Raw genomic sequence first — 15,494 nt, forward strand, 5'->3', positions numbered from 1 at the left:
ACCTGTAAACAACAGTGACTCATCATTGAGTTGTTGTAGAACTGAGCGTCCAAAGATATAATAGCAATTCTTATTCTTATTTACAGTTAGGAAATGGAGACACAGAAAATTTAAGTCACTTGCCCAAGGTCAGCTAGTGAGTGATGGAGCTGGCACTGGAACCTGGGCCATTGGGCTCCAGAGCTCACGCTAAGCCCTTCACTCAGTACTCCTCTCGTCTGTGTTTTGGCCAGGTAAGTAGGTTGCCTAACGAAGTTCCCTTGCTTTTTGGGAAAGGAACGCTATGCGAGTAACTGGTGAGGAAGGGAAAGTAATGGGGCTGATGCTATATGATGAGGGCTGTAGAAGCCCACTCCTCTCTCAGCATCCCCAGAGGGATGCACTTCAAGGTTGCTGGCCATGAGTATATGGGCACCACCACCATTAGCAAGATCTGCTGAGGTTACAGGGAAGGCTAAGGCGTGAGGTCTGAGTTTCACTCACCACAAGTAGGAGGGAGGCATCTTTAGTACTGCACAATATAAAGTCTGAATCAAGGGACACCCTCTCCCCCAGATTCTGCTTCCTGCAGGCATTCCCATCCATTGCTCAGTATAATGAATGGACCACCTGCCTCACTCCCGCCCACCCTACATATCCTGATGTACTGCTGCTCTGATGATCCCTGGCCTCTGCCATTGATGCCCACATGCTCAAGAGGAAGCATGCACACTTCCCTTCTCTGTACTGTGACCTATGTCTTTTGTCACCTGACCCCCCTGCATCATATGGTTACTTCCTTATTTATAGTACAGAGTCTACTAAAACTTTTAAAACACTTCACTCATTGAACACCAATTACATGTAAGGTGCTCTACGAGTTACTCTATACACATGATATAATCCTCACAACCACCTGCAGGAAACACAAGCATCTCTATCTGCCAGGTTCAGAAAGGGAAAAGGGAGGAAGTAAGGTTACTTGACCAAAAGAGTTCAGGTCACAAACTGTGCACGAAGATTCATGTCCAGGTGTGGAGGATTCCAATCCTACACTCTTTCCAACTGGTTCTTCTCCTTCTGATCTTTGTATTTCTAGAACCAGCATAGTGTCCGTCACACAGGGATGTACCTACAACGCTTCTGTTGAGGGTATCACCTTAAGATGCACAGCCCGCAATTCCAGAATACCCTGCATCTGCCTGGAGGTAGTGATTGGAGAAAAGCTGGATTCTGGTATCCGGAGCATTCACACAGGAGCACCTGCTGGGGGCACTCTCCTCAAGTGTCCTTGGGGATTCTGCCGATTCTGCTAGGCCAGGTGGCCCACAGCCAAGGGTAGAGAAAAGAAGAAAATAGCACGCTTGTTCTGTTTCCTCTCTTCTTCTCCCTGCGCCCCTTGGCACCACGCCCCAGACACACTGAACCACAGGTTCCCTCCTCAGACACGCCCCTTCCAGTCCCCAGCCTTGTCCCTGGAAAGAGCATCTGTAGAGTTTTCTGTCCGGCATCCGTCCACCACCTGTCCTGATCTTCCTCTAGGGGACAATCCTACCTACAAGCTCAATCCACATGGTAAAGGTACCCTTACCCTCACTGGCTTGGAGGGTGGGTCCATGACCCAAGGTCTAGAAATTTGAGCATTTTGTCCCTTCAGACACTGATCTGGGATCTTGGCAAATGTCCCCAAACCAGACAAACAGGGGCATCACAGCCTAGAGACGAGAAGCATGGAGTCAGGAGTCAGGCTCCCAGGACTCAGATCCTGGTTCTGTGGCTTCCTGGCCATGTCAGCTGACAAGCTGGATGACCTCTTCATGCCTTAGTTTCCTCATGTATTAAATGGAGCTAATAATGGGTGAAGATTCAATGAGCTCATTTCAGTAAAGCACATCATTGCTCTCTTGTAAGGGTACTTATTAAGGTATTTGGGTCCATCCAGATAATCCAGGATAATCAACCTCTCTTAAGGTACTTAACCACATCTGAAAGATCCTTTTTCTGAATAAGATGACATTTACAGGTTCTAGGAATTGGGAATTGATACCTTTGAGGGTCATTATCAAGTCTCCCACAAATGGGGTCGGAAAATCTGCCTTCCTAACAAGTTTTCAGGTGTGCTGATGCTACTGGTCCAGGGAACACACTCCGAGAACCACTGACCTAGTGAGTTCCTGCAAACACTTCACAGTTTGGCTGGGAGGTCTCTCCTTACAGGTTTACCCTTTCATTCTCGGGGGAGTTCACTCACCTCCACCCTATGTCTTTTGTCTGTGCTGCCCTTTCCTTCTATCGTCTTGCACTGCCATCANGCTCCACAAAAGCTCACACAGTAACCAGGTGGTAGAGGTGGGATTTGAACTCAGGCAACTCAGCTGGGCTCCATAGCTGGAAAAGAACCACCTTACATCATAAGCTGTATGCTTAGTCAAAATGCAGCATACATAGAGAAAAGTATGTAAATCATTATCTGTACAGCTTGGTGAATCTTTACAGGAAAGTACACCCATATAACCACCCCCCAGATCAAGAAATCAAACACTGTCAGCAACACATAAATCTTGCTGTGCTTCCCATGAATCACTTCACGAATCATCCCACGGGTCTTTCACCCAAACGTGATCCATATCATTCCTTCTACCAGCACAGATTCATTTTTACTATTTTGGATCTTCACATAAACATAATTTTGTGTATCTTCTGTGTCTTCTATAACTCCATATTATATTTGTGAGATTCATTGACAGTAATGTGTGTGGTTGGGTTTTTTGTTAATATTCATCACTGTAGTGGTATTCTATCATATGACCCTTTCATTACCTATTTTCTGTTTTGTCACTGATGGGATTTGTGGGTTTTTTTTCCACCCTTTTAGGGAGTGTGAACGAATGCTACTATTAGAATTCTTGAACATATTAGGTGGTACATAGACACACACTTCTGCTAAGTATATGATTGGAAGTAGAGCGGACAGATTACACCATATACTGTAGTATATTCTGCCCAACAGATTTACATACTGGTCATGCTAACTTGCACTCCCACTACAAAGGGATCAGAATTCCAGTTGTTCTAGGTGCTCAGAAAAATTTGTTATCATCAGTTGTTTTAAACTTAGTCACCCAATTGGGAAGAGCCCATATGTTTGACTGCTAAATTGCTCTGCCTTCCATAGTGTGAGATTCTGTACTTTCCAAATGATTTCTCCCAAACTAAAAACAAGACAAAACAAAACAAAACAAAAACAACAACAACAAAAGCAACAGGCAAAGCATCTTTAAGCTTTCCTTCCTATTCTGCTATAATGCTTATCTTTTTTCTTTCTGACTTGGCTTTTGAACAGCCTTTCCTCTAATCTCCTGGGTGTGATTCTATGGCTTATTATTGGCTATCTATAATTATGATCTATTATTTATTAATTTCTAACATATCATCTGACTGGAACTTATTAATTCTTTAAACACCCATGATCACTTGCCTGGGCAATGTCCTGTCAAACAAGATTTATTAGTGCAGCTTGGAAAACTCAACCTATGTAGCACAGATTTTTTTTTAAATGGTGATGATTGCCATCTTTTATCCACACTTGCAGGAAACCAATGGGCATTGGTGGGAGGTATATTGAAGGTAAGACTTAAAAGGCTGTCTGGTATTGCTCCAAAACCAGACAATACATGAGGGCACCCCCAAAGAGGATAATAACTTAGTGCCCTAATCAAACCAAATATTCTTCAACTATTTCTGTAACTGTTCTTTAAAGGAGAAGTTTAGTGGTTTGTGAAGGAAGGGTTGAGAAGGAGCATCCATAGCTGCAGAACACCATCCCCTCTCCCATCCTGAGCAGCTCTGTTCTGTCCCCAACTTGGTGAATGCGTGTGTGCCACATCAATAGGCACAGCCTTCTTAGCAAGAGGTGAAAAAAAGCATCTCCTTGTTATTGGCTCATGCCCCCTCAAGGTCTCACCTTTTTCAACTTACCGCACTATCCTTTCCAACTTCATATAATTTTCTTTCTGAAATGTATGCTAGTACTTATAGTTATTCCTTCCCTTCCCTTCCCTCTTCTTTCTCCCTTCCTTCCTTCCTTCCTCTCCCCCTTCTCTGTTTCTTTCTTTCTGTTCCTTCCTTTCCTCTTCCTTCCCTCTTTTCTTTCTTTCTTTCTTTCTTTCTTTCTTTCTTTCCTTCCTTCCTTCCTCCCTCCCTCCTTCCTTCCCTCCCTCCCTTCCTTTTCCTTCCTTCCTTCCTTCCTTCCTCCCTCCCTCCCTCCCTTCCTTCCTTCCTCTCCAAAGATGTTTTAGAATCCCTGTATGCAGATATTCTGGACCCTTCTTTTTCTGGATTGCTACTTCAATGTAAATCAGATTGGGTCAAAAAAGGTAACTGAGTCATACTGGGGATTATGGTCTTTCTCAACAGCCCTACATAGTATATGGCTGTCTTGACTCCATCTTTCCCATCACCTCCAGATTCTACCTGAACTCTACTGTAGCTGGAATTTAGTTCATCTAATATTGGTATAATGTAACACTGGGAAAGTATTAACATACTAGTGTTAACATATCTTGTGTTACTTAATCATTACAACAATTCTTGGGAGATGTTTCAGTAAAATACTTAAAACCATGGGTTCTGGAGCTGAAGAGATCATGGGCTGAAGCTTGGCTGCAGCACTTACTAGTGAAGGCATCATTCTTATGCTTCAGATTTTTTTTAATATGGAAATTCAAATAATAATAGCATCACTTTATGGGGTTTTTGTTAGAATATGAGATGATGTTAGCAAAGTGTTTGGTATGTAGTGGATAATCAATAGCTATGAATTATTATTATTGTTATACTCTGTGAAGAAGGCACAGTTACTATCCTGATTTTGCTGAGAAAATGGAAAGTTAAAAATTCAGTTTGGCCCACATCACATACTTCATACACGGTAGACATGGGCTTCTAACTCAGACCTGTTCAAATCCAGAGTAAGTGTTATCATCATGACACCAGTACCTTCTCTGAAATTACAAATTCGATGTCAACAGTACAGAACTTGGAGGAAAGCTAGGGGAGAACTTCTTTCAGCTAATTTCAATCAAGATCACTGGGTCTCCTTGACAATAGTTCCTCAACCAGATAGTCTTTGCTCTACCTTTAAAATATGTAATGCAGAGAAATCTTAGCACATGCTTTACTGAAGTCTCATTAGCTTCAAGTCTATCAAGAATAGAAATAAAGCAATCTGCCATGAATTTGTGTGTGTGTGTAAAACCATCTTAGGTCTTAATAATTACCACTTCATTTCCTAAGTGCTATCCGTTAATTATCTATTCTTTTTCAGACTTCTCTTTTGAGAAATATCATCCTGAGAAAAATCATGTTAGGTTCATTTCTCCATGAAAAATTGACAAGGTGAGAATAAACAAATTGCAAAGCAGAGACCAACCCAAACCCAACCCAAGGAGTTGGATTTGGGAGCTTCTTATTAAGATGCCACAGACATACTAATGACATCTGGATTCAGAATGGCCCAGAGCCAGCTATGCATTGGTAGAATCACAATCACAAAGAGGAGGATGGTAAGGCATGATTCTAAGTTCCAATTTAAGAGTGACCAAGCTGTGTATGAGCCAGTTTCAAAAGCCAAATCAGAGTCCATTTTTGGTAACATTGAAATTTCTGGAATGGTTCCGCTAATCAAACTGGAAGGCAAGAACACAAAAACGAAAACAAAAACCTCCACTAGAAAGCTCCAGAATAGTGACAGGATCAGATCTAAGGCCACTGGTTTAATTAAATCAATATACATCTAGTAGTTGTCCAATATGTACTGAGAGCTGGGGATTAGAAAGCTAAAGAAGTTATTTTCTTTGACCTTGAGAGGTTCACCACATAATGGGACAGAATGATATGTAAGCAACTAATTACAACACAGTAGAGCAAGTCTATAATGAAGTTAACTACAAGGTGCAACCCATGTAAGGAAAGATGTAGTCTCCATCCTTTCCTGAACGAAGAACAAATAAAATTTGACCTATGCATCAAGAACCTATGGAATAATCCAAAGTCTGTCCCCAGTACCAGAATCACAAAAGAAGAATCTAATTCTCTAATCTTTCACTTTCATGATTCTCCCATATACTATTAAGTTATTTTATAAGATAATCATGAATAATCCCAGGATGAACCAGATAATGTGTTGGCTTCCCTCATATTTTATATATACCCAGAAGGAGTATAATACTGTTGAAATATAAGGCATTGAGGCCCACCAATGGAGGACACTTCCGGAAGTGTAGAGCATGACATATTGGACAGTGTTCTTCACATCATCTGCTAGGCAGATGCCTACTTCAACACTATGAAACCAGTTCTGCAAAGAAGTCTTTGTGATCCTGAAGCAGAGGGGCTTCTAGTGTGCCAAAGAGGCCTTAGTACAGGACAGTGGAGATGACTTCCCTACCTGACGTCTGCAGGGTCTTCCGTGACGAGCACGTCAGTCTTGCAGCTGGCCAGAGGGTTGATGGACAGCTCCACGGGCGGAACCACAAAGCTTTTGCTGACAGGAAGCCAGAGTCCTTGGCCCAAGCTGAAAGTAGACCTGCAATGTAAGAGTTTCCATTGGGGAACTCCCTGGGAAGCAGAGAGAAAACAGAAAATAGGGGCCCCTCCTTCCATCCCCACTAGGACTATTTCTTGCTTCCCACCCAACTGAGTCCCCTACCTTCTCTAATGCAAGATTTTGGCCCACTTTGCCCAGACGTGGATGGTCAATACTTAAATGTATTAATCACTTAGACCATGCATTGCTTTGTATGGCTAATTTTCTTGTCCTGGCTACCTGTCCTGACTCCCAATAAATAGTGGACTCTGTGAGGACAGGGACTATTTCGGCTCTGCTTTCCCAAGCAGTCCTGAGCCAGCAGGAGTTCCATAAGTGGCTGCTAAAATAGCAGGGACGGTCTGCACAAAGGTGAAGAGCATGGACTCTGAATCAGTTTGAACCCAGATCTGATTGCCAGTTCTGTCACTTAATTTGCTATATGTCTTCCTCAGCTTAAATATTGAAGTTTCACACAAGATTTCATGGAGGTGGCATGAAGAGGTCCTATGGCTATAGAATATTTTGAAAGCACTGGACTAGATAATCAGTGATGTCTCCTCCAGTTCAAATATCTGAGTCCATAAGTCTAGACGCCAAACAAATGGGAATTAGATTCTCATTGATGCCTAGGCCATGATAGTCCATTCATGCCAATGATAGTTCCTCTTTACTCAGTGCAGCTGAATGGAGTTCACATGTTTCCTTGGCTAAGGATGTGTGACTATGCCTCCAATTCCCAGTATCATGCCCCAAACAAGATTGTCAACTCACCTGAGAATCTTTTCAGGGGCTTGTTCTCCTGTTACTAGGTCATAGCCCCTCTCAAGTGTAGTGTAAGGCCAAGGTCTGTGGAAAGAACAGAAGGGGGGGAAAAAAAGATGATATTAGTCCGAAGCATGTAGGATTCATATGTAGACACTGCTTAAAAGTAGCTTTACAGACAACCAAATTCACAGAATAATTACGGCTGATCCTTAAACAATACCGCGGTTAGGGGCACTGACACCCCCACTCCAGTCAAAACTCTGTGTATAACCTTTGATTCTCCAAAACCCTAACTGCTAATAGCTCTATTGTTTTATGTTGTTGTTGTTGTTGTTTACTGTAGGCTCCACGCTCAACGTGGGGCTTGAACTCAAGAGATCAAGAGTTACATGCTCTACTTACTATGCCAACCAGGCACCCCAGTAATAGCCTACTGCTGACTGGAAGCTTGACTGATAACATAATCAGTTGATTAACACATATTTTATAGGTTAAATGCTTTATTCTTACAATAAAGTAGGCTAGAGAAAAGAAAATATCATTAAGAAAACCATGAAGAAAATGCATTTACAGTACTGTACTGTATTTATGGAAAAAAAATCCACAGGTAAGTGGACCCATGCAGTTTAAATCCATGCTGTTCAAACCTGTGTACTGGGTGAGACCATTTATAAGAGAATGTCTCCATTTCACAGAAGAACTCAGCACTTTAAAGACTATATGTCCACTTTGGAGTTTATGGACAAAAACCCGATTCTCCATCAGTCCAGTTAAGGAAGTGTTCATTGATTACTTACAGTTTGGGAGGCTGAGTTAAATTTGAGCCTTTGTTATCTGGAAGATTCATCAATCAAGTACCTTTAATATTAAAATGGAAATTCAGTGGGAAATGGGATTTGCTGCCCATCACGTTTTGTAGGAAAACAACTGTTGCAGAGGAATTGTCCTCTTCCTGAAGCAGTTTGGGGCCTGTAGTACCCGAGTGGAGAAACAGGGGACGACCTTCCACTTTCCCTGCCCTGATGTCCTTTGCCACTCACCCTTCACTCTGTCCCCAGTCACTGCGCACACACAGGTGTCTGTGAACCGGGTCAGGGGCATAGCCTTCATGACAGCTGCACTCTCCTGTAAGCAAAAAGAGAAAGGAGTCTTGTGAAATACTATCTGCCTGAAATAGTCTTCTCCCCTGGTTTCCTGGTTTTCTTAAGAAATAAAGTGGGCTGCCTAGTTTTAGAACAGACCCAGGGAAAGAGCATTTTCAGATCTACCCACCACTATGGGTAATAAAGAGTTTATTCACTGGTTCATCTGCTCATTTATTCATTCAACAAGTCCTGACCACACTCCCTGCCAGGTTCTCAGCCCCACACTGAGGCTGCAGAGATTAGACACTGAAGGGGCTCATGGCTTAATGAGGGAAACAGGAAATGACCTGGTGGCTCTAATGGAGGTCCCATTTTCAAACATTTAAATTATGATAAAGTACATACACGTTAAAAGCATAATCAGAAATTCAAACTCTTCTCTCCACTTGAATGAGCAATTCATGTTCATCCATAAGTCCCAAATCAAATGTGACATCCTCCATGATATTTTTGATTTCCACTTCTGGACAATTTGTTTTCATCTATCACTTCGAGATTTTATTTTGTTCTGTTTTGTTATCTTAGGGGGTGTGCCTCTTCAAGCCTCCCCATCTTTCCATTCTTGTTCCTTTCCTCTCCATCCATCCATCCATCCATCCATCCATCCATCCATCCATCTGCCCATCTATCCATCCATGTATCCATATATCATTTTAGGGCCATATCTTATGCCATTTTGCACGAATGCTTGCTAGCATTCCACACTACCTTAAGCATCTTCCCCCACTGGTCAAGCTCACTTGGGGTTTCCTTGCATATTTTTAGAGTTCAGAATCCTGGAAGGTTTTCCAAAGTTCTCTGTCTTACCCTCTTCAGTTATCAGTCCTGATCCACTGTACACTCCTTAAAGTTGGGGTGAATAAAATTCAGTTTGTTATTGGTTTTTACTAAGGTGTATTTGTAGAATGTCCACAGATGCCTTACCAAACACAGATCCTATAAAAAAAATGAATGGATAACACTAGACTATCTATAGAGCCAGTGGTGTGTGACTCTTCATGAAAGTGATACCTAAACAGCTTTTCCTAAACCTATTTCACCTTGGGAAGCTTGCTGGTGGAACAGGTCACAAGATTAGTGTGCTATGGCCCACATCTTGGGAAACACTGGTGGAAACTACCCTGCCTTAGCCCACTGTCTAGAACATAGTAGATCCTCAATACTGTGAGTTGAATGAATAATTCATTAGTCTGACCCCTGAGTGGCTCAATCAGTTGAGCATCCAACCTCGGCTCAGGTCATAATCTTGTTGTTCTTGAGTTCGAGGCCCACATTGGGCTCGCTGCTGTCAGTGTGAAGCCTGCTTTGGGTCCTCTGTGTTCCTCTCTCTCTGCTCTTTCCCTCACATGTGCTCTTCCTCTCTCAATACTAAATAAATCATTTTTTAAAATAATTATTTTTAATAATTATTAAAAATAATATTGTTTTGGCTCATACATTTCTAGACTATTGCTGTCAGGTTGCTTTCTTTCTCATCTTCAGGTGACCAAACTCACACACTTATACACACATGCACACACGTGCGTGTGCATGCACGCACACACACACACACACACACACACACACACAGATGAACCTGCAACTTTTCAATGCTACAGTGATTCTGACTGGCCTGACCTGAGAGTGTCTGGAACCATGCTTCACAGAAACATGCAATTCAGTGGGAGAGATTTAGGAAACTTGCAACTTTTAGATTTGAATTTCCCTTAAACATTTGTCTTTTTAAATCTCATTCATAGTAAAAAATAAAAGCTAAATGCTCAGATGTTGAGTGTAATAGAATTCAGGACACTGGAGAGCACTGTCATATTAAGTCCAGTTGCTAGGTAAACACATTTTATGCAAACCTCATTTAAAAACCACCACCACCACCAAACCCACACAAACACCTTCTCCTGTCATCTCTATTTCATTGAGGAGGATATTGGAGCTTGGGAGCCATAGTGCTAACAAGCCCATGTTTTTTACAACTACAGATCTTGTGAATCAAGATTTTTTTTTTCAACTGTGCTACCAAAACACAACACAGCAGGGAATATATGCTAGGATAACAGGTTCTACAACTATTACCCATAACTCCTGATTTCAAAACGTTTGTGTTCATCAAACAACCTCATTGTTTACATGGATTCACTAAAATTGTTACGCATTTGGCCTTATACAAAGCATTTCAAGTGTTAAAAAAAAAAAAAAAAGCACCTCTCTAATTTGTTTTATACATTATAACACTGCTTAATCTTTGTACCCTCGGCGTTTGCGAGTTTTGACAAACAGCCTGAGCTTGATAAATGGTGGTTGAACCAACATGGCAGTGAGCAGAATAAGAAGTGATGGATGGGTAAGAGGTAGTATTAAAAATATTCAGAATAAGATCGCCAAAAGGCAGAAGAGAGAGCGAGAGCAAAAGCGAGAGTGAGATATCTACCTTTCCTCTTCTCTGGATACCTGGCAAATAGGAAGGGGCTTGCTCCCAGGCAGAAATGTTCTCCGTAACTCTCTACTCCAACAGCAAGTTCAAGTGCTCCAACCAATGTGTGTGCTGTAGGTGTGTGCAAGCTAATAAGCTGATTGTTGCCAGAGGTAAGGAAAATGGAAGAAGAGGGCTGAGATCCTTGAAATTTCAGGGAGAATAATTTAACAAAAAGGGGAGGGGTAGCAGTCACTACAGATGTGTTAAAATGCTACAGTCCCATCATGAAATATTCACCACTTTAAATATGCCTAATATTAAATATTAAAAGTCCTGGCATTTGTCCTCGAGACTCCCAGGGCTGATTTATGATCTGCCACAACCACAGACCTCATGCTTCATAACGGGGGAGGTAAATGGTTACCTCTGGTGGAGGGACAGGAAGTCAGGCTGGGGTGGGCAAGAAGGGCTGAGAAAGGAGTTACTGCTCAGGTTCTTGTTTCTCCAATCTGTGACTCTGCAGGAAAGGGCACAGGTATGGTCTCCCTTTCTCCCCTCTTGGGAATTTTAGTGAGAATGAGAGGTCTATACAGAGAGAGGTTACTGCTATATTTTGTGTTTCTTTCTTTCATGCTTACCAGGCAAGTTTCCCTGTTCTCAGAATAGATCATTAATTACTGATGCTGATTATAAAACAAAGATGTATTTTGCAAATGAGAAGCATCCACTCTGGAGGCCCTGAAAACATTACCTGGAGCGGCACTTTGGTGGCTCAGTCGGTTAAGCATCTGATTTAAGCTCAAGTCATAATCTCAGTTTGTGAGTTTGAGCCCCCCATTGGGCTCTCTGCTGTCGGCATAGAACCTGTTTCAGATTCTCTGACTCCTCTCTCTGCCCCATTCATTCTCTACACCAACAAACCAACTTAACAACAACAACAACAACAACAACAACAACAACAACAAAGCCCCAAAAAACCTTTACCAGGAGAATAGGAAGTGAGGCAGGGGGGAACAATGGCTGGAGGCAAACACACCTGGGTTCTAATCTTCACATTCTCTCTCCCTAGATATGTGGTCTTTGGGAAGTCACTTCACCTGGTTGGGTCTCAGTTTTATCATTAATAGAATGGAAATGACAGTAATGTCAATACTACAGAGCTGACCGTGAGAATAAATTGAAGTAGTGGAGGGCAAGGCTCATGGCTCAGGCAGACAAACAATCCTCAATACATTTCTTCCTCTTTCCCTTCCATTCCAAATCAGCACTCAGTTCTGATCTATGCTGGCACATAACTTTAGGGACACTGGGTAAGTAATTTCCTTCTTTCTGGATCTTAGCTTTCCCATCTGAAAAATGGAAAACTGGAATAGATGTTTATCAGTTCTGAGTGCCAGTGAGAGTTAGTCATTTACATGGCCTTTCTGAATCCCAAAACTGTGCTTTCCTGACACTGTTTCAGCCTTAGCTTGATCACTCTTAGCAACTGGGCTGGGTGTCTCCAGTAAGATTTCCATCAATGCCCTGGCTATTGGCTTTATTGACTCCAATTTCCTATTTTGCTGGCTCAGCCAACTCTCCACTATTTGCAACCAAGCATTTCCTTCCAGCATTCTGAGCTTGCAGGATGCAAGCTTCTGATAGCCAGACCTAAGGATTAACCCCTTCCTTGGGCGAGTCCTTTCCGCAACCCTGCCTCTGCTTACCCAGAGCAGCAGGGCTGTCAGAACAGCTCTCCAGGGATACAGATTTACATGATCTATGATCACCCATGCCCTTACTCCTATCATTACAGAAGCTCCTTGAATGAGGAGATTGCAGCCATCTTGCTCAGTGTTGCATCTAGAACCCACTGCACTGCCTGGTGCATAAATAAATGAGGGGGCACATTTCACAATAGTGACATTGATGGCAACGGGATGAAGAAACCATTTTTCTTAAATTTGTCTGTTTTCCCCACTAATCTGGGGACTTCTTGACTACAGAAATCTTTCTGTAACCATCTCCGTATCCTGGCAATTAGTATCATGCCTGAGGAAGAGTAGGCAGCTCATTTGCTGAATGAATGAATGCATACAGAAATATATTGTAGTTTTCATGAATTCAGACTGAGTTCATTTAGAATAACAATGGTTCCGCTGAAGACTAGAAGAAACTTTCTTATATGCAGGACAGGTATTTGCCAAGGAAATGGAAAGTATAAACATGAGTGTTGATGAAATGTCTAAAATAGAATTGTATTTCACATCAGAGCAGAAACAAGTCTTAAAGATCAGCTAGGTCACAGGTTCTCTACTTTGTTTTTCCAAAGGAACAAATGCAAATTCAGAGAGTGAAGACATTTGGCCAAATCACTGTGATCTTTGGGGCCAGTCAGGATTAGAATCCAGGGCTCCTGGCCACTACTGCAGCATCGTTTCTACTGCATGGATGATCTCACTGCTTCAATACACCTGGCAACATTTGCTAGGATTCTTTTCCCCTTTGTATTCCTCTGCCATCTCTGAATGGCCTATAGTGAGAATCTATTACATTTACAAACAGGGATTTTTTAAATATATTTTTAAATGTTTATTACTTATTGAGAGAGAGAGAGAGAGAGAGAGAGAGAATGAGAATGAGGAGGAGAGGCAAATAGAGAGGGAGAGAGAGAGAATCCCAAGTTCCATACTGTCAGTGCAGAGCCCATCACGGGGCTTGAACTCATGACCCATGAGATTATGATCCATGAAATCATGACCTGAGCTGAAATCAAGAGTTGGATGTGTAGCTGACTAAGCTGCTCAGGCACCCTGGGATTATTTTTTTAAATATAATGAATCTGAGATAACCTTAACAGTTTTAAAACATATATTTACATGTGGTTGATAATGCAGACCTTAAAAAAGAGTTTAATCTCTTCAATAAAGTGGTTCCCATAAAGAAATTCAGTTACATGGATTTTCATCATGCTAGTTACTGAAACTCTGTATTATCAGCTATATATGAGTTGCACTGGTATTAATATATTTACTCTTCCTGTCTCCTAAGTCTCATTTATTCAGTTCTCATTTTATGTTACATACATTCTTACTCCATAAACTGGGAAAAAAAACACCAGAATCCCTCAACTATGAGCAATCGTGAATTTATCTTGTGTGGGGTCTTCAAAACCACTTCCAAGCGGACACTGCCTTCGTGTTAATCATATAAGACCAGTATGCTGGTAAAGTAGTTCAGAGCATGGGACCTGGAATCATCTTGTTTTGGATTCAATCCTGGATCTGCCACTTACACTTTGCGTGAACTCGGTCAAGTCGCTTCACCTCTCTGCAACTGTTTCCTAATCTGTAACAACGCTGCTCTCACTTAGCTGCTGGAAAGATCAGTGGTATATCTGAAAAGTCTGGAGTACAGTCTCAGGCACACTTCTTGCTAAAAACATTCTGGATATTTGAGTTTTTGTAATTACTGTTCTGGGATAGGAGGGGGCCAATTTAATATCTTGTTTTAGTGGAAAGAAGAAGTGCTATCTAGATGAAGGATGGTCCCCATTTCAAGGTATGCCCTTTGCAAAGCCAAGAGGATCTATTTCTTGATCTGTAAATTTGAGGCAGTTTGAATGAAATGATTTCCAAAGCTGGTTACAGTATTCTCTGAACTAGCAACACCTGTTGCCTTTGTCTTTGCTCCTCTTACTGAAGGGCACACACGGACAAGGGGAGCAGCCAGATGGTGCTGCCCCCTCTTTCCTCCACAGCTCAGCAAAGCTCCTCACCCGCCCATGACGACGAGATGAGTGCAAAGCCTTCTTCCCAAGCCTGTCTGCTGTCCGGCTCCCCTCCTCCCACCTTGTCATCCTTTTACGATTCCATTTTCACTTGCTTCCAACTCAGCCATCACTTATCATCAGAGGCCAGGGACACTGGCTGCTGTTCACTTTCCTATTTATTCTTTTTGTCACTGTGGCTTGGAAAGACATCTCCCTGGGCCCCCAAAGCAGTAAGCGTGCATAGCATCCTTTCTTGTTCTGACTCCAAGGGGGCTGCCTTGGGCCTCTTCATTTCTATCCCTGTGTCGCTGGAGCCCAGCTCATGGCCAGGCATGTGGTGGGGGAGGCATGGGCTGAGCATAGCATTACCGGGAGGTTGCTTCACAGTAGGAGTGGTAGAAGAAATTTGCCATATGTCACTGCATGTCATCTCACAGGTCAAACCCTTGACTAGTAGGAGGAAGGTACTAGTGTCCTCTTTGTAAAATAAGGAAACAAAAGTTTGGACTCAACTAGTCATTGGCCCAAGGTCACAGAATCACATCTTCAAAACTCATGCTCTTTCACATAATCACAAATATAACAATAAACATGGCCATCAGGATAAGAGAAAGGATAGCTGCCTGTAATGTGACAATTATCAGCTGCTAGACAAGAAGCATTAGGAAGAAGAGGAATCTCTAATTCACCCACACCGAAATGAGCATCCTGCTGATTTCTAAAGTCCCACTATAAGTAAAGATTAAAAATCACTCTTCCAAATATCCTGTGTACATGTAAATATTTTATGTGTGGACTGCACTAACTCCATAATGCCTATGTAATGAAGGCTACTTGGATTGATTTCCTACCAGC

General features: G+C 42.1%; 1 protein-coding gene across 3 annotated transcripts in view; it reads right to left on the reverse strand.

Annotated features, from left to right (window-relative positions):
• ASTN2 (astrotactin 2) overlaps nt 1-15,494 on the reverse strand; it is an 881,037-nt gene that overhangs the window by 451,765 nt on the left and 413,778 nt on the right. For 2 of the 3 annotated variants that reach the window (XM_077769931.1, XM_077769933.1), the window contains 3 exons: nt 8,374-8,458; nt 7,340-7,414; nt 6,428-6,565 (listed from right to left, as the gene is read on the reverse strand). In XM_077769931.1, the coding sequence (XP_077626057.1) occupies nt 6,428-6,565; nt 7,340-7,414; nt 8,374-8,458 (298 nt within the window). The remainder of the gene's footprint in view (nt 1-6,427; nt 6,566-7,339; nt 7,415-8,373; nt 8,459-15,494) is intronic. The other variant, XM_077769932.1, reaches the window with a different exon arrangement.

Source organism: Crocuta crocuta, unplaced genomic scaffold, assembly GCF_008692635.1.
Source record: "Crocuta crocuta isolate KB4526 unplaced genomic scaffold, BGI_CrCroc_1.0 scaffold95, whole genome shotgun sequence".
NCBI lineage: Eukaryota > Metazoa > Chordata > Mammalia > Carnivora > Hyaenidae > Crocuta > Crocuta crocuta.